The 19534-nt window shown below is 41.1% G+C and overlaps 2 protein-coding genes across 4 annotated transcripts in view; one reads left to right on the forward strand and one right to left on the reverse strand.

The window, feature by feature from the left end:
* Positions 1 to 2174, forward strand: part of TARBP1 (TAR (HIV-1) RNA binding protein 1) — a 72322-nt gene extending 70148 nt beyond the window's left edge. For all 3 annotated transcript variants that reach the window (XM_033099561.1, XM_033099559.1, XM_033099560.1), the window contains 4 exons: positions 68 to 259; positions 438 to 562; positions 1003 to 1139; positions 1457 to 2174. In XM_033099561.1, coding sequence (XP_032955452.1) covers positions 68 to 259; positions 438 to 562; positions 1003 to 1139; positions 1457 to 1673 — 671 coding nt within the window. In that variant the 3' untranslated portion in view covers positions 1674 to 2174. The remainder of the gene's footprint in view (positions 1 to 67; positions 260 to 437; positions 563 to 1002; positions 1140 to 1456) is intronic.
* A 4400-nt stretch (positions 2175 to 6574) lies between these two features.
* LOC117018526 (cytochrome c oxidase assembly factor 6 homolog) lies at positions 6575 to 16570 on the reverse strand. Its single transcript, XM_033099563.1, has 3 exons — positions 16350 to 16570; positions 15740 to 15898; positions 6575 to 6840 (listed from the first exon to the last, which is right to left on the reverse strand). The coding sequence occupies exons 2-3, from the start codon at positions 15881 to 15883 to the stop codon at positions 6745 to 6747; spliced, it is 240 nt and encodes a 79-aa protein (XP_032955454.1). The 5' UTR covers positions 15884 to 15898; positions 16350 to 16570; the 3' UTR covers positions 6575 to 6744.
* Positions 16571 to 19534: the final 2964 nt, after the last annotated feature.

A 19534-nucleotide genomic window follows, 5' to 3' on the forward strand; every position in this document is an offset into this window, starting at 1 on the left:
ACACACACACACAGTACGTGTGAGAGAGGGGTTGGTTTATATATGGGATTATTGTTTTCCTTCCCAGGTTCTAACTCAGGCGAAGCAGAGAACCAACCCGAGTGGACTGATGTTCAGAAGAAGATCACCCCAGGGAAAAACAATGTTCCTGATGCAGACCCGGAGCTAGTATTTCCGGATCGTGCTGCCAAGCTTGGGAAGTCCATGAGCAGGCTGATTGTGGTGGCATCGCTCATCGATAAACCAACTAATTTAGGAGGTAAATCAGTAGTATTCCGGGGCTCGCTTAAATCTTTTATCCTGAAAGTTTTAATGAGTCCACGGCCATTTCTGGCTGTCAGTTCTCCCTGTACCCTCTCTGGGAGCTGCAGAGGGCTGTAAGGGACGTAACGCGCTTAGCCTTGGATGAGACAGTGACGTGAGCTTGTTCTGGGCAGGACTGTGCCGCACCTGCGAGGTGTTCGGGGCCTCGGCGCTCGTCGTCAGCAGTCTCCAGAGTATAAACGACAGGCAGTTCCAGCACCTCAGTGTCTCGGCCGAACAGTGGCTTCCTTTAGTGGAGGTGGGTGGAAAGTAATTTATTACAGTTTTTATTCGCTAAATCTGCATGTAGTACTCTATTTCCATGTGTCAGTCCTTTTGCAGTGATTTACAGGAGCCCAGCCTTTAATAGTTTTAAAAATAATGCTTCAAGTAAAATATAGCCCTCATCTGTTCTCCAATTCTTTTATCTTTCACATGGTTGTATTTTTAGAAATCATCAGTAATGTAGAATTCTTTTCAGTAAAATGTGTGCTGCAACTCACTATTGACATAAGAATAATTTTTATAAATTTCTATGATGTTGGGGGAGTTCTTGTTTATAATGTATAATTCTGTCCCTTTCTTTTTAAAAAGACTTTTAAACAAACTTAGTTTAGTAAAATTTTTTTTAAAACTCTGATTTTACTCCAGGCAGGGCTATAACTGATTTAATGTTCTGCTTTTAAATCTAATATTAAGGTAAAACCACCTCAGCTGACCGATTATCTGCAACAGAAAAAATCAGAAGGTTACACCATCATTGGTGTGGAACAAACTGCCAAAAGTGTAGACCTCACCCAGTACTGCTTTCCTGAGAAATCTCTACTCTTGTTGGGGTAAGAAAATTCTCCTGATGATAGTATATCTCAGTCTAAGTCTTGAAAATGTTTCAGAAATTTTAGTTTATCTGGACTGCTATTATTTCACTTAATAGGAGTAATGTTTGTGGAAAGCCCCCCTAGTTTTTCCTTTTATTTTACCTGTTTGGGAGGGTGAGGTGAACACAGAATTGACCCCCAAATCTTTGTTACACTCTGATCTTCCTGGTAATTTACACTTACTTCATTTTGTTAATCTGTTGCTTCCAGAATATCTGAGAAAAAAAATTGCTTATTACAAGAAAACTAACCTTCCTTCTCCCGTTTTTCATTAGAAATGAACGTGAAGGAATTCCAGCAAATTTGATCCAGCAGTTGGATGTTTGTGTGGAAATCCCTCAGCAGGGTATCATCCGCTCGCTTAACGTCCACGTGAGTGGAGCCCTGCTAATCTGGGAATATACCAGGCAGCAGCTGCTGCGCCAGGGGGACCCCAGCCACCAAGTCCGTGCCTTTTCCGAGACGAGTTACTGGTTTGGACAAATGAAATAGATTCTGAACTTACTGTAATAATTTGTATTTTTTTCTTGCAATTTAATGCCAAAACTTTTTCATGTGCCTTAAATATACTGCTATATTTTGTCCCCTTTAATAAACATTTTTAGCTAAATTGTACGACTTCGTTAGTAAAATATTTTAAGCAATTGTGGAAATCAAACAATGTATTTTAAAAAGATAATTTCTTTCCCAGAAACTAGTGTTGTCAGAAACGTAGACTATAATGGGAGTAAGGCAGCATTACGCGGCTCTGATCTGAGTACCACAGCTTACGTCACAGGCGGTGCGGGGTGCCACAGCTTACATCGTAGGCGGTGCGGGGTGCCACACCTTACGTCATAGGCGGTGCGGGGTGCCACACCTTACGTCGTAGGCGGTGCGGGGTGCCACAGCTTACTTCATAAGGAGGCGTGGGGTTTGGAAGCAGAGGTTCTGTTTGAGGAGCAGTGGGCCTCTTCTGCTGCTTTGTAGCTACCTACTCCCAGGGAGGAAACATGCCCTATAAAGACATAATGCTTAGGTCATAGGCTTTAATTTGTTTTTAAAGCCAGGAAATAGGCCCACATCACTTATATGAAGTTTTTAAGGGAAATGTTCCTATGCCACCTTTGCTCAGAGTTCAAATAGCGCTGAGAAATGGTTTATATTCTGACAACTGTCAACATGGGCCCGCCCAAAGGAGAACTACTCTTGCATGTCATGGGGCACATGAAGGCTGACTCAGTGTTTCTGTTCTTTGTTTGATATTGCGATTACTTCATTATTACTATCCAGAAATGAACTTCAATTATGTCTGGGTCCTTTTTAATATTTAAATTTAGCGCCTATTACCTGTATATGTGTTTTTCCTTCTGTAGTTTTACTGGAATAATATTGTTTTGCTGAAGAGTTGCAAAGATAGTTCAGATACCTTCATCCAGATGCCTAACTGGACCTTACAGAACTATGGACATTTATTAAAACTAAGAAATTAACACTGATAATAATGCTGTTCACCAGACTACAGATCTGCTCTATATTCAGATTTCCCGCTTTCCCACTAATATCTTTTATGTTCCACTTTTCAGTTCATTTTTTTAGTCTGCCCATCCCAGACACTGCATTGCATTCAGTTATCACGTCTCCTCCAGATTCCATCATTCCTTGTTTTTTATGACCATGACACTTTGGTCAGGTATTTTTTTCAGTGTCTCATATTCCGGGTTTGTCTGCTGTGTCCCCATGCTCAGACGGATGGGGGTTTTAAAGGACACTTGTCCTGAGGTGCCCTTCCCATCACATCTCAGCATGACTTACCACCTCCACCACTTGTGCTCTGGAAAGGTGCTATTTTTCCCTTTCCATGGCCGTTGTTAGAAGCCTATTCTACATTCACGGGTAGGTAAAATAAGCTTCATCTTTTGGAGGAAGGAGTATCAAGAAATTTCGGGGCAGCTGTTAAAACTAGCACAGTAGTTAATACTATTTTGGGAGATGGTTGGAGGCTATGCTCGTATACTGTTTCTCCTGAACAGTGTGCTCACTGATTTTAGCATCCATCAGGGGATACTGCCTGTAGCAGTTCTTCCTGGAGTGTTCTAATGGTGATATTCTGTATTTCTCTCATTTCACCTACCCGTTTTTTACTTGGAATTCTTCTGTAAGAAAGAGCTGTCCCTTATTCAGTCATCTGTTTATGTCAGTGTGGATGGCTGGCTCTTGTGTCCTTTGGACACACTCCCATTCTTTTTCATTTTAGTACTTTCTTACTTTCTGCCACTACACAGTGCTCCAGGCTCTTCTTTTGTTTCCCCTGCTCCAATTCTAGAATCCGACATTTACTGGAGATTAGTGTTAGAAACCGAGGTCTGGGAGCTGGGGTGGCACCGCAGGCCTCTCCGCGAACAGCAGGGGCATATCGGTGTCCACAGCCAGTGTGTACAAAACATACTGTCTGCAGAAGTCAGTGTGAACAGGAATCCTCACTATCACTCTCACACCCAACACAAGGTTAATTCTAGCATTCACTTCTTGCTTATTTTTAATTGCTTTTTCTGACATAAACCTGGTTCTTATTATTGTAGTTTCACAACTGCTAACCCAAACCCCTGTGAAATTCAGCAATTTGTATGGATTTTTCTTTACAATCTACAAAAATAATTTTTCAAAATTATTTAGGCCAGCCCCCCTTTTTCCCGCCCCTTCCAGTGAGTTTGTCCTATTTGTAATATGGTCAGACTCATTTACCACAGCTGCATCCCACTCTGGACTCCCTCCCAAATCCTGGTTCATTTTGTGTGATGTGCACGCAATCGGTCGCTCGTTAGTGTGGGTGCGGTGCTGTGGGTTCCAACAAGTGCGCACTCATGGAGCACATAGGGGTACGCTCCCCTGCCCCATTCCCAAACACATCAGGCAACCACTGATGTGCTTTCTTGACTAGTTTTGCCTTTTCCAGAATCGTATAAATGGAAGCACATATGTAGCCTTTTGGGTTTGGCTTCTTTCACATAGCCAAGTTCTTCAGTGTTGCTGGGTGACTCAAGTTCTTCTTATTGCTAAGTGGTATTCCAGTGCATGAATGTAGCGCAGTTCATTTAGCGAGTCCTCTGTTGCAGGCATCTGGGTTTCCAGTTTGGGGCAATTATGAGCAATGTGGTTCTAAACATTCATGTACAGCTTTGATTTTTACATCACTTGGTGAAGTATCTACAAGTGGGATTGCTGGGTCAGAACTAAGCATGTATCTAACTTGATAAGAAACTGAGGGGGGCTTTAGCATTTGGCGTTCCCAGCAGCAGGGACTGAGTGTGTTGTTCTGCATCTTCAGCAGCACGTGGTATTGTCACCTTCCATGGAGCCATTCTGATAGGCGGGTAGTGATAGAGCACCACGCTTTTAGGCGGCATTACCCTACTGATAATATGCGACATCTTTTCATATTAAATAAGTTATTCATAACACTATGAAGAGATGTTTGAAGATAGCTACTATTCACATAATTTGCCCATTTTTTAAACATGGGTGATTTTTCTTTTTCTTAAGTTATAAGAGTTCTTTATTCTGGATATAAGTTCTTTTTGAGGTATGTGATTTGCAAATATAGAGGGTGCCAAAAAAATCTATACACAGTTTAAGGAAAAAACTGTATTAAAATTGTAATAATATATACTGATAACAAAAGATGAATACAAGTCCAGTGTATAGTTTTTTGGCATCCCCAGTGCCAAAAACTCTCCCAGTCTGTAGTTTATCTTTTTATTCTCTTAATAGTATCTTTCACAGAACAAAAAATTTTAATTTTGATAAGGCCCAACTTATTTTTTTATGGATTACACTTTTGATGTTAAAAATTCATTTGCAAACCCCAAGTCATGCAGAATTTCTCCATATTTTCTTCTAGAAGTTTTATATTTAAGTCTATGATCCAATTTTTTAAGTAAGGTGTAAGGTAAATGTCAAGGTTCATTTTGTTGTGTATGGATATGTCCAATTTTTCTAGCACTATTTGTTGAAAAGATTATTTTTCCTCCATTGAATGACTCTACACCTCTGTCTTACCGCAGCTGACTATTTGTGTGGGTATATTTCTGGACTCTATTCCACTGAACTACCATGTTTCCCCAAACATGGACAATCAGCTCTAATGCATCTTTTGGAGCAAAAATTAATATAAGACCCAGTCTTATTTTACTATAAGACCGGATCTTGTAAGACCGGGTCTATAATATAATTAATATAATAAATATAATACAATTAACATAATATAGTATAATGTAATATATAATTACTATAATAAATATATAATATAAAACATATAATACCAGGTCTTATATTAATTTTTTCTCCAAAAGACACATTAGAGCTGATTGTCCGACTAGGTCTTACTTTCGGGGAAACACGGGATGTGTCTCTCTTTTTGCCAGTCCTGTTACAGTAGTACCATACTGTCTTGATAACTGTAGTTTTATAATTCTCGAAATCACCTAATAAGAATCCTCCAATTTTATTTTTTTCAGAATTGTTTTGGCTATTTTTGATCCTTTGCTTTTCCATACAAATTTCAGAATCAGCTTGTTAATAGTATCTACAAAAGTTTGTTTGGTTTGATTAGGGTTATATTGAACCCGTAGAACAAATTGGAGATAATTTAACAATATCTTAACAATACTGATATATTGAGTCTTCTAATCCATCAACACAATGTCTCTCTCTAATTAGATCTTCTCCAATTTCAAGTGTTTTGTGGGTTTCAACATATAGGTCCTACACACATTGTTTAGATTTATATCGACATATTCCTTTGAAAAAAATTTTTTTAATACTATTGTAAATGGTGTGTGTTTTCTTTTACATTCCAATTTGTTCATTCTGGTATACAAGAGTATGGTTTTCTTTTGTATATTGACCTTATTTCCTGCCACTTATTAGTTCCAGGAGCTTCTTTACTGATTCTTTGGGATTTTCTATAGAGATCATCATAGCTTCGGTGAACGTCTATGAACAGTCAATTTTATTTCTTCCTAATTTGTATGCTTATTTCTTTGTCTCAGTGAAGTAGCTAGGAATCCAGTGCAATTGTGAATAGAAGAGAGGACATCCCTACTTTGTTACTGACTTTGGGAAAAGGCATTCATTGTCTCATCATTATGATATTAGCTATAAGTTTTTGGTAGATGGTCTTTATTATTTTCTCTATATATTTTAAGTTCTTCTAATCATTTTTCTGTGCCTGTATTAAAAAAACTCCCAGCACACAACAACCTACTTTTTTCAGTATCTACCTATATCTATATTATATTTGCCTACTACCCATCCTGAAATCCCCCCAAAAAAGTACATGTGTTTTTATAATAGGCTTCTTTTTTTCTTAAAATAGATTTATTACTAAATTAAAAATAAGCATATTTCATACCTTTTATTTCAGTTCTTCATAGTTTGAATGATGGAATCTTCATTTTAATTAAGATTTATATATATACAAGTACTGATAAGCCATGATTCAAAACGACGTCTATAGTGAATGGAACATTTTTGAATGTCCAGAAAGCATAGTTTCAACCTTTCTGAAAAGTTCAAAAACAGCCTAGGACTTTGCAGTTGTTTTTGAAGGCTGGAATTGTCCTGCTTCAAATTTTTCTTTGAATTTTAAGTAGTCTCTTCTTTTATCAAAATACTTTATCTGTTGAAAGAAAAGGGTTGAAGTTGAATAAGGGCAAGTTATGCAGCGTAGACAACAGCACAGAATTAAGTATAAAATTATTCAACCTATTAATACATTGTGTAAGTGGCGTGATTTATATTTTAGAACTATTTTCAATCAGTGCATTTGATGTATAAAAGTCTTGAAAGAGAGTGTAGGTCAGTGAATCTTAACCCTTCTTGGGGTACAGATCCCGTTGAGATTTTGAGTAAGTCATGAACCTCCTCAAGAAATGTAATAAAAATCAAACAGGAAATCAAAAACTGCCTGAGTTAAATTTTCAAAAATTTATGGGATGCAATAAAAGCAGTTCTAAGAGGGAAGATCCTATCTATACAGGTCCACCTCAAGAAAGAAGGAAAATTCCAAATAAACAATAAATCTTTACAGGTAAAGGAAATAAGATCAGAGCAGAAATAGAAATTTAAAAACAAAATACAAAAGATCAATGAAACTAAGAGCTGGTTCTTTACAAACCTTTAGCCAAACTCATCAAGGAAAAGAGTGCCTGAATAAAATCATAAATAGAAGTTACAACCAACACTACAGAAATGTAAAGAATATTATAAACAATCATATGGCAATACATGGATAGAAAAATGGATAAATTTCTAGAAGCATGTAACTTTCCAAGACTGAGCCATGAAGAAAGAAAATCTAAACAGACGAATTAGGAGCAATGAAATTGAAGCAGTAATGAAAACACTCCCAATAAACAAAAATCTAAGACCAGAGGGCTTCACAGTAAATTCTACTAAACACTTGAAGAATTAATACCCATCCTTCTTAAACTATTTCAAAAAAATCAAAGAGGAACACTTCCAACTCATTGTATAAAGTCAGCATTACCCTGACACCAAAACCAGACAAAAACATGAAAAAAAAATTTACAGGCCAATATCCTTGATGAGCATAGACGCAAAAATTCTCAAAAATATGTTAGTAAAACAGATTCAATAATACATTAAAAAGATCATACACCATGATCATGTGGGATTTATTCCAGGGATGCATGGGTGGTTCAACATACATACATCAATGAATTTGACACATATTAACAAAATGAAGGATAAAAATCATATGATCATATCAATAGATGCAGAAAAAGCATCTGACAAAATTCAACATCCTTTAATGATAAAACTAAAAAAAAGTGATGAAAGAGGGAATATACTTCAACATAATAAAGGCCATATATGACAAACCCACAGCTAACATCATACTCAATGGGGAAGCTAAAAGCGGTCTCCTTACTATCAGCAACAAGGCAGTGATGCCCACTATCACCACTTTTATTCAACATATACTGGAAGTCACAGCAGTCACAAAAGAAATAAACAGGCATCTAAATTGGAAAGGAAGAAGTAAAATTTCTCTATTTGCAGATGACATGATAACTATATATATTGAACCCTAAAAACTCATCCAAAAAACTATAGAACCAATAAATGAATTCAGTAAAGTTACAGGATACAAAATCAATATATAGAATTCTGCTGCACTTATATACACCAGTAACAAATGATCAGGAGACATTAAGAAAATAATTCCATTTACAATTTCTCAAAAAGCATAAAATACCTAGGAATAAATTTAAAATTTAACCAAAGAGGCGAAAGGCAGTCTGTAAACTATAAGACATTGAAGAAAGAAGTTGAAGAAGATACAAATAATTGGAAGGATTAATAGTTAAAATGTCCTTAGTACATAAAGCAATATACACATTCAATGCAATCCCTATTAAAGTACCAATGGCATTCTTCTCAGAACTAGAATAACTAATCCTAAAATTTATATGGAACCACAAAAGACTGTGAGTAGCCAAAACAATCTTGAGAAAGAATAAAGTGGGTGGTATCATGCTCCCTGATTTCAAACTATATTACAAAGCTACAATAATTAAAACATGGTACTGGCATAAAAACAGGCACATAGATCAAGACAACAGACTAGAAAGCCCAGAAATAAATCCTTGCTTATATGGTCAATTAATCTACAACGAAGGAGGCAAGGATACACAGTGAGGTAAAGACAATCTCTTCAATAAGTGGTGCTGGGAAAACTGGACAGACATTTAAAAAAATGAAATTGGACCACTTTCTTACACCATATACAATAATAAAGAATGAATTAAAGACTTAAATGTAAGACCTGAAACTATAAAACTTCCAGAAGGAAACACAAACAGTAAACTCTTTGACATTAATCTTACCAATATCTTTCTGGATATGTTTCCTCAGGCAAGGGCAACAAAAGAAAAACAAAAATGGGACAACATCAAATTAAAAAGTTTTTGCATAGCGACAGAAAGCAACAAAATTAAAAGACAACCTACTGAATGGGAGAAGACATTCACCAATGATACATCCAATAAGGGGTTAATATCCAAAATATATAAGGAACTCCTACAACTTAACACCAAAAAAAAAAAAGCAAAAAAATCCAATTAAAAAATGTGTAGAAGACCTGAATAGACATTTTTCCAGAGGCCATACAGATGACCAACAGACATATGTAAAGATGCTCAAAATCACTAATCAGCAGGTAAATGCAAATCAAAACCACAAGGAGATACATTAGAATGGCTAGTATCAAAAAGTCAATAATTCACAAACATTGGCAAGGAAGTGGAGAAAAGGGAACCCTCATGCATTGTTGGTGGGACTGCAAATTGGTGCAGACACTATGGAAAACAAAAAATTAAAAGTAGAATTACCACATGATCCACCAATTCCACTTCTGAGTATTTATCCAAAGAAAACAAAAACACTTAATTCGAAAAAGATATGCACCCCCTGTTAATTGCAGCATTATTTATAACAGCCAAGATACGGAAGCAACCTAGCTGTCCATCAGTAGACGTGGCATATATATACAATGGAATATTACTCAGTAATAAAAGAGTATTAACTTGCCATTTGCAACAACATGGAAGGACCTAGAAGGTATGCTAAGTGAGTAAGTCAGAGAAAAACAAATACCGTATGATTTCACTTGTATGTGAAATCTAAAAAAAACAGAACAAATGAATAAAAACAAAATACAAACAGATCCACTGATACAGAGAACAAGCTGATGGCTGACAGAGATGGGGACAGGTTAAATAAAAAATTAAAATTAAAAAAATTAAAATTAAAATTAAAAATATGTTTAGACATGTGAAACTTGCCATGCAAGTTCAGAGAGGTCATAGAGCTTTAAGGTCATAAGACTTCATGTTTAAAAACATCATACAAGTTTTTTTTATCAACCGTAAGTTCAATAAATTTTGTAATTCATCAGCCATATTTTTATCAAGTTTATCTCATCCAGAAACATACATTTAAAGGAGACAAGACACATAGTTAAAAATTATATTTAAGAATTGTAAGTAAATTGATGGTAAAACTTCAATAAATTGAAGATTTCATTTTATTATTTCTATTATATTCTCGTCTTGCACTAGGGAATTGGAAGTATCTTTAAAGCCACACATCCTGAAGCAGTGAAATGAAGGCCAACCACAGACCGTCAGCCTCTGTATCTGACTGCTTTGCACACAGGCAAAGGCAGAATACCACACAGTTTGTCAGAATAGAAAACACTAGTTCTTTTGTTAAAAGCTTTTCTGAGGATATAACTCTTAAATATTTCCACTGTGGCTGAGTAAGTGAAAATGAGCTTAGGCTGAGAATGTAAAAATCTGCCCAGTCTCAAGCTGGGCTGATTGGCAGCTAAGCAGCCACAGGACACAGGACAGCTGACAGCTATGGGGTTTCCTAACAGATCCTTTGGAGTGACTACTGCTTTCTTATTCACCAGGAAACCTTGTTCTCTAAAATCAGAGACTATCAGAAATTTGCACTTGGAAGATGCACCTATCAGTAGGAATGAAGCCCCCTTCCTCCTGGAGATTCTAAGGCACCCTGGACCTCTCACCCAGGTGCAGGACTTCACATCAGGGATTTCTGAACAAGATACTCAGCTTTTATGTTTGTGGAAACCAGGACCCTAGGTCCACTTCTCAATCCAGAGCTGACCTTTAATGACCTATTTGCACACAGCACTGCGTTGCCCTGAGCCCGGAGCCCGGCTTCCTTCCCCTTTACCTGAACTCCACCCTGCCCCCATCCTCTGATAACTCCCTCCCTTTGGTTGGTGAGATGCCCACAGTTCTCTGTGCAGTCTCCCTGGTTACAGCATGTTCATAAATATGACCGTCAGACTACAGATTTACCCCGGTGGTCTCAGGCTGACGGCTGGGATGGCCATTCTATATAAGGGACACCGGTAAGGAGTGGCACTGCCCTTGATGTTTTCGTGGCAAACCAGCAGATCTTTGTCTTTCCTGTCACCAGCTGCCTAACGGACAGTTCTATGTAGAGGCCCCAATAACATTCAGGCCCAGCTTGCCCAGAACCTAGTATTTCCATGACTGTCAGTCTCCACGCAGACGCCCAGATCTGTTTCCCCAGATCCCCACAGGCCCTCCTCATGGCTCACTGGACGGCAGCAGCTCTGTAACCGCGTTCTCTACCTTCCTTAATCCACTGTCACACTGCTGCCAAGCACAGTCTTTTAGAAACCCAAATTTGATCCCATCACTTGCTTGTTCAAAGATCTTTCAAAGTATCCCTATTGTCTTCAAGGTCAACATCCAAACTCCTAAGACAAAGCCATTCACGGCTTAATCTCTGCCCAGCGGTCTGCCCTCTGAATTTACCAGCAGCCTGAAACGCTAGCCATACAGGGCTAGCCGTTTCCTGAACGTGCCTCCTGAGTCCACGCCTTGCACACTCTGTGCTCTGCCTGTAAAGCTCTGCTCCCAGCCTTCACCTCGTTCAACCAACAGTCAGGGACCCTCAACATGCTCATTCTCTAAAAGGTTAACCTCATTCTCTAAAAGGTTAATCAATCAAGCATTTACTGAGAAGCGCTGTGTGTCCTCTACACAATGCGAGTGGCCTCTAAGCCACTGAATGCAACGCAGGGTGGTAGTGTGAATGTCAGCATTTGGAATGGGAGACATTTCAAAGGTTTACAGGGAAAAGGCATTATCTGCCACCGATCCTGGGCTCAGATACCTTGGATGTGTGGTTGCAATTTGTGGGGGACTGTTGGATGATGCCAGAATGACAGACCTCATCCCTGCCCCTCCCTAAGTTATGAACCAACAGGAGACTTCAAATAGGACCATTATACGAGGGAGACTGCTGAGTGCTGTAAAAGGGACACACAGAGGGCTAGATGACTAATTGCTCTTGTGACAGCTAGACTTTTAGTTATTTGGTATATTTATTATGCAACAAATTTGTATTTTTAGTGTTTTATGATGGAAGTATTCACTGTAAATACTTCTCTATTTGGTGGTTTTACTTTTTATTCTTTGGCTGTGGATTCAGCTGAGTAAAGGAACAAACTTTGGAATCAGAGACCTACCTTCAAATCCCCTCTCTACTATTTCACTGGTTAGCTGAACAAATGATTTCACCTTCCTGAGACTTAGTTCCCACTGAAAAGATACAATGGTACCTCAGAGGGCTGAGTGAAAATTAAGGCTCATGACAACACAAAGGCTCATGCAGAATGCACTCGAAGGATACCGCCGCTTCTCCCCTCCCACCCACCTCCGCTCCTCACACAGCTCTGGAAAATCTTAGTGTCTATTCTATGGCTATTGCGTAAGACTTCCACAAGGTAATACTTGAGAGAGCGCAGGTGAAAGGCAGTAAAGGGCCGAGGCGCAGGCGGGAAAGAACTGTTCCGGGCTGGAACAGAGCGATGCGCAGGAAACGGTTTAATGGAAGCGGCCGTCGTCGGCAAACGCCGGGGGTCAACTAGGGCACTGGTGTACTCCGCAGGCCCCTTCGCTGCTGGACTCCTCTGTCGCTGCAGGTCGCTGGCATTTTCTTCAACAACACTCCTGTCACAACTCGGCTGATTTCAACGTGCTTGATCCTGCCAATCCCCTGGCCTCAGTTCCCTGACCTTGTCAGCGACCGTGTCCTTCAAACTCCCTGACTCCCAGGCTCAAAGCCCAGACTTCATCCTCACCAACTAATCCTGCCCTCCCACCATCCCGATTCTGGGCATCTGTTCTCCGACCACCACCTCTTCACTTTCCCTCTAGAACCCTGATCCCACCAACCTCTCCCTACTGTCACCCATCGCATGTCCCCATTGTCTCCTTTCTCCCGACTCAAAGCTCTCCAGTGGCTTCCTGTATCACTCAGAGTAACATCCACTATCCCTGGCCGCCCATCACCCCTGTGGCCCTAACTTCTGCTATTCTCTCCTTGCTGTTCCTTAAACACACCGGCCCCAGCCCCACTGCTGCGCTGCTGTGTCATTCCGCTTCCCCGAGAACGTTCCTTCAGTAACTCACGGTGAAGGCTGCCACGGGCTCCTAGGCTTGTGTTAAAGTTGGGAGCACGGGAGCAGAGGCTGGCGGGGGAAGAGTTCAGGCTTGTATATGCAGAGGTCAAGGTGGGCCCTTGAGAACATCCACCTAGGAAGCTCAATAGGTGCTTCTGGAGTTGGACAAAGGGCCAGCCTGGAGGTGCAGACTGGGCAGCAACTCCTCAGTGGTACTTTAGGCCATGGCTATAGACGGGGGTGGCTGGGGTAGTGACTGGCACAGAACGGGACTAAGGAGCGGTAGCAGTTAACAGACACAGGAAAGCACCTGTTCCTTCATCCACTGCCTTTGGAATGAACTGTCAAAGGACCCAAAGAGATAGGGTTTTTGTATTTAAATAGACTTGAATTATGACTGCGATTCTAGAACATGAGACTGTGCAAGCTCTTTTCATGGATCCTTTGCTTGCGTGACAAGCACAGGAAGTATGTGTGCAGCAGGGAAGAGCATGAGTTCTGGACTCAGACCGATGAGCCCAAATTCAGGCTCTGCACTTACTCGTAACTTCACCTGTGTGCTTGTGCCCTCGTCCACACAAGTGGGTGACAGAGTTACTGAGAGCAATAAATGACAGAGATGACACAGTTGAGGTGCGTAGGCCACGTACCCAATGTTGGCTGTGGGTAGGACGCAGTGGCCGGAGAGAGGGCGGGCCCTCACGGCATGGCACTCAGCCTGGGTACAAGGGGAGGAGACAATAAAGAAGCAACGGGTTGGCTGAAAAAGCCCTTTATGATGCTTAGAGCAGAAGGTGGGAGGCTCTACTAGCCACGAGGTTGGAGAGACAGCAGTGGGTGTAAGGGGAGAGAAGATAATAGGACTGCGGTGCGACTTACAAAGGGGCTAAGACAGAGATTCCCACCCATGGTGTCCACCAGAATCACCTGTAGAGCCACTGCTCTTTTAAAAGAAGCTTCGGTTCGATTTCTAGAAATTCAGTAGGTCTGAGGTGAGGTCTGGGACATAGCTATTAATATTTAAAAAAAGAATCTCCACACAATTCTGACATGCAACCGGAGAAGAAAATCATAGCTGGGCTGTCAAAAGACAGGTCTCATAGTGACAAGTTCTCCTGGGAAAATGTAGGGGTGGGATGAGGGTGGAATCTGCTAACATTCTGGCCATGAGTTACTCAAAGGGCTGGTTCTTCATCCCTCCTACCCCAACCCCCAGGACCCCCAAGTCCTTTCCTGTTCTCAGTGAGCACTGGGCCAGGGCACAGAGAGTGAGAAGGGGACAGCAGAGGCAGTAATGGTACCAAGGCCTGAAAGGAATCAGGTTTGATTTTAGTCCCAACTGCTGTATCTCCCACCCACTTCTTACACCAGGAGTTACTGTCAGTGAATCTAATGGGAAAACCAGAGAGATAATACCGGTTTTTGCTTAAATCGTTATCTAATCCAATCAAGCCCCACATTTATCAGTTTTCAGTTTATATGTCAAATTAGACACTGGAGCTTCATAGTAATCCCAGGAGATTGGCTGTACCATGGTTTTACAGGTGAAGAGGTTCACTTCATTCATTCCCAGCTGAGCCCTCCACCATGACCCCAACCTTCGTACACCCTTCTTGTGGTCTCCTTCAAGCCTCAGGCTCCCCATCTGAAAATGTGAGGTGTGACATGGTGAAGACCCGAAAACCACTTCACCTCTACTAAAACGATGTGTTCTCAAACCACCTGGTATAGTTTGGAGCAGGATGCAGTGAAAAAGCACAGACACATCCAGGTTCAAGACCACATCGGCCAGCGGGGCCTGCCTTAGAATTCCAGTTCTGCCACCTACTGACCAATACTGAGCAAGTTACCTCCAAGCTCTGCGCGTCAGCTGCCTCTTCTGGAAGCTGCGAGCAACACTGTGGTGTACCCCTCTAAAAGGTTACTGAAGAGTGTCACGCACTCTCGCAGGATCACTTACTAAGCTCAGTTATGTTAGTTCAGTTTTGCAACCCCCTCCCATACCAAAGACAGGCGATACGGCGCAGAAACACCTGGCACAGAAACACAATACGGCGCAGAAACACCTGGCAGGCCGGCACTGGGGCAGCTGGTGGCACAATCTACCACACGAACATTTTTACTTTCGAAACTCTTTTTGTTGTAATTTGGGTATACATGATGGGGTAGGCAACTGGGAATACTTTGTGACAGTAGCTCGAGGCCAGTGAATTTACCAACTCCTGCCCACGAGGAAATATCCCTTAGAAAGCCCGGGAGAAGTCCACCAATTTAGTGGGTTGGAATTTTTTGGCTATGTTCATGTGTTTTTCAATAATCTTTAAAGCGTCAGGTGACATTTTCCAAAGGTTGGCATAATGTAAGTACATAAAACAAGCCAGGCTAACCCGTCAAGATTTTCTCAGCTGCTCACACACACTTGATCTGACACGACTGAGACAGTGCCTCGTTTCACGCCTACCACTCACCCCGTGAGCTCTGTGCATTTTGACAGCAAACAGAAACACGTCCACGTGTGACTTACCCACTGCTGGGGACAACTTGATTCAAATGAGTGTCTTAACTTCTTGCATTGAGAAGCGTCCTCCGTGTTCTCGTCTAAACACTTCCAGTACGCATCGCGGGCTCCCCAGCAAACCTGCCTCTCTTTCATAGACGGGGCTGCCATCCTACGGGGCTCAAGCTGTGGGCCAAAATAACGTCTGACATCAACAAGTCCTCGAGGGAAAGCAAGGGAAAAACACACCGTGGTTCCCTCCCACCCGCGCTTTTCAAGTTAAGCCTCAGGACGTTAATGGTGCAGCTGGAACTAATGGACGGCACCGGAGGGCACTGGCTTTCGAGCTTTCACCGCCCGCGGTCCCTCACCGGAGCCACGGCGGCAGGCGGGTGTCTCAGAAAGCCGGACTCAGAGCGCTCCGGCCCTCACCGATCAACGGGGGTAGCGGTGCCCCTTCACCAGGTGCTGTTTGACCCAACGTGCTCTCCAAATACGTGCACAGGGCAAAATTACCGAGCAGGACAAACTACCGTCCGACCCGTCTTGCAGGAGAGAAACCCGCGACCCGCCGAGACTCGGCGACCTCCCGAGTCCACGGCACACGAGCTCCCCGCCGAGCCAACGGCAAACTTACCTGTCCGCCCGGCCAGGAGCGGTTCTCTTCGGCACCGACCGGAGGAAAGGGTCACGCCGCCCCGCACCGCACAGGAGGGCGCGGAGCCGAGTCCTCGCGTGGCCGGAGGGTCGCCTCAGCCGCTGGCTTGGGCTCAGGCGGCGTAGAACCCACCACCCAATGAAAGCAACGCACACGGCGGATTGGCCGGCCCTGCACTGACCCTTCCGGGCTGCCGTTGACGTTCCAGGGGCGGGACTTCCGGCTCCGCGCTGGAACCTGTTGGGTGACTTCCCACCGCTGACGAGGAAGGCGGTGCCTGTGGAGGTGGAGAGTGGGTGGGGCCTCCCAGCCGCCTTGGCCTTAGCCTGACTGTGGTTCCCCAAAAATAATACCTAACTAGAAAATGAGCCCCAGCGTGATTTTTCAGGATGACATCCCCTAAGTATAAGGCCGAAGGTGTCTTTTGGAGCAAAAATTAATATAAGATCGGATCTTATTTTGGGGGGAAACACGGTAGTAAAGTCTGATGCTTTTCTCCTGCAGTTTTTCACAACTTGTGCGGAGAACTGTACCCGTTTTGCGAATCTAAATCTCTACATCACACCCAGCGCCGCCTGGAAGGCTTAATGTGCGGACCCTGCCCAGGGGGCAGCTTTGTGGGGAAGTTTGCACTTTAGGGATGAGAGCTGGACAAATCGTTCAGGAGCCTTGAAGGCTTTACTACAAGCTTCTTAGATTAAAAGGAATCCGCCCGCCCCCAAATAGTAATAAATAAAAAGCCTGAACCGTCCCCAGGAAGAGGTGAGTGACGACCCGGGACACACGGCACGTGAGTGATCTAGCGGAGACCCCAGGGCGCCGTGCTTCAGATTTCATCCTGGTAAACATCTCGACATCATCACTCTGCCTTGAACCCTTGCAGCTTCCCTCTGTGGATGGAAACGGTCTTTTCAGTGGCGTTGCGAGACATCTAGTGAACGAGAATGTGAAAGCAAACTTCCAGTCCGCTGACTTCTGACAGTTGCGGGATTAAAATGTGAGCCCGATTAGAGGTCACAGTAAGGAACTGTGGACTTGGATCTCAGATTTGCGGAGTACAAAGAGTTAGGAGAGTGGGGGAACTAAATATTTGTATGCCTGTTTTAATCTTACTTGTGGCTTTTTTACTCCCCAAACGCCAAGGTATTTTTAAAGGGGAATGGAAAGAGCTGTTCCAGATATTTTGAAAGGATGCTATTTTTAATATATAAGTGAGTTAATATCACTCAGGAGAATCTTTATTTAAAAAGCACGTTTATGGATAAGAGAACCAGACGCCAGTTGACTGGTCTTTAACAGATTCCATCTGCTCCATCGTCTAGTCCTGTTGAAGTTCTAAGTGCTTATAAAACTCATAAGCAATTTATAGCTCTACACTCAGTGCTGGTGTTTGAAACTTTCCAAATTCAACATATGCAGATTTTCAGGGTACCTGATGTGAAGCTAAGTACCACCAAACATAGGTTCTACAATATGGGAAGTATTTCTGTAATAGTCAATGGACTCGGATAGTGGATTGCTTTATCTTTATCAGAGCCACCCATTTCTTTTATTGGCTGTCTACCAAAGGCAGTTATAATATCTTTTAAGTATGATTGATGAGATATAAAAAGGATGAAATGAAAGAGTCTTGGATAACTTCTGAATTGAAAAAATATGTATTAAATTTTTTTTAAGTTTATATTTAATAAATATATAAAGTGAAACTTGGCAGAATTACAAAGAAAAAATATATGGTCATATTAGGTGATTTTAACAAGCCTTTCTCAGTGGTTGTAAAAACAAACAAAAGAAAAATCAATAAGGATATAGAAAATTTGAATAACGTGGTTTACAAGCTTGACCCAATGAATATAATCCAAATTAGAATGTACATCTTTTTAAAAACAAACATGACACATTACCAAAATTGACCACATACTTAGCTATAAAGGAACTCTCAACAAATTCTGAAAATTGAAACCATTCAGCACATTTTTTGACCACAGTGCAATTAAGCTAAAAATCAATAAAGAACTACAATAACAAGTCTATATAATCTGTAATCAAAGAGTCATAATGGTAATGAGAAAATATTTTGGGCTGAACAATACAATATAATAGCAACACCTGTGAAATGAAGTAAAGCAATACGTAGAGGGAAATTTATAGCCCTATGTAAGTAAATTGGAAAAGAGACTGAAAGATCTTTAGCTAAATATCCCTTTCATGAACTTAGAAAAACAGCATATTAAAGAAAGCAGAGGAAGGAAATAATGTTAAGAGCAGAAATGAATGAAATAGTGGTGTGCCAGAGACAGCCTGTACTTGGAATTGTGCATACCTCTTCCCAAGTCCATGGTCAGTAATATCAAATGGGTAGCTTGAAATTGCCCATGATGGGAATATTAACACTATAGAAATCAGAGAACTAGCCAGTGTTTTGTTATGTTCAGAGCCAGTTCACTAGCACGCCACTGTATAGTACATTAAAAAATTCCCAAAGTTGATTTTTTGGGAAAAGACTAATAAAATTGACAAATATGATAGTATTAAGCGAAATTGTTTTTAACTTTTTAAACCACCATTACTTTTGTACCAACCTAATAACAACCAATATCAGTAATGAAAACTGTGCTTTAGACATGAAAAAGTTAGAGCATCTTATAAACAATTTAAGTCAAATAAAATTTAGATGAATGTACAAATTTTAAGAAAAATATAACTAGCTGACTCGAGAGTAGAAATGTATGAATAGTCCTAAACTATTAAATAATTTGAATCAGTAGTAAAGAATCTTCACACACAAATTCCTGGTCCACGGCTCCACCGGTAAGTTCCTCTAAATTCTCAAACAATTCCATCCTTATTGTATGAGGCTACCATAACTTTTGCACTAATCACAAAATCCCCAAACCTCTGAAACACCAAACTTTTTGGAACTTATTTGGCAAAAAAAGTGACTTAGTGACATAAGATTCTTTATAGTCATTATTTACATATTACTTAGGTGACTATGTATATATTTTGCTGTAGAAATATTAATGTCTGAATATTAGTTTTTGATTATAGGTGCTGTCCCAGTTCTTGTTGAGGGTGTTACATAAATAATATGTTGTACATTCCATAGTACCTTTCCAATATCCAAAAGAGTCTGTATTCCAAAACACATTTGGCTTCAGGGA

This window comes from Rhinolophus ferrumequinum, chromosome 27 (assembly GCF_004115265.2).
Source record: "Rhinolophus ferrumequinum isolate MPI-CBG mRhiFer1 chromosome 27, mRhiFer1_v1.p, whole genome shotgun sequence".
Taxonomy (NCBI): domain Eukaryota; kingdom Metazoa; phylum Chordata; class Mammalia; order Chiroptera; family Rhinolophidae; genus Rhinolophus; species Rhinolophus ferrumequinum.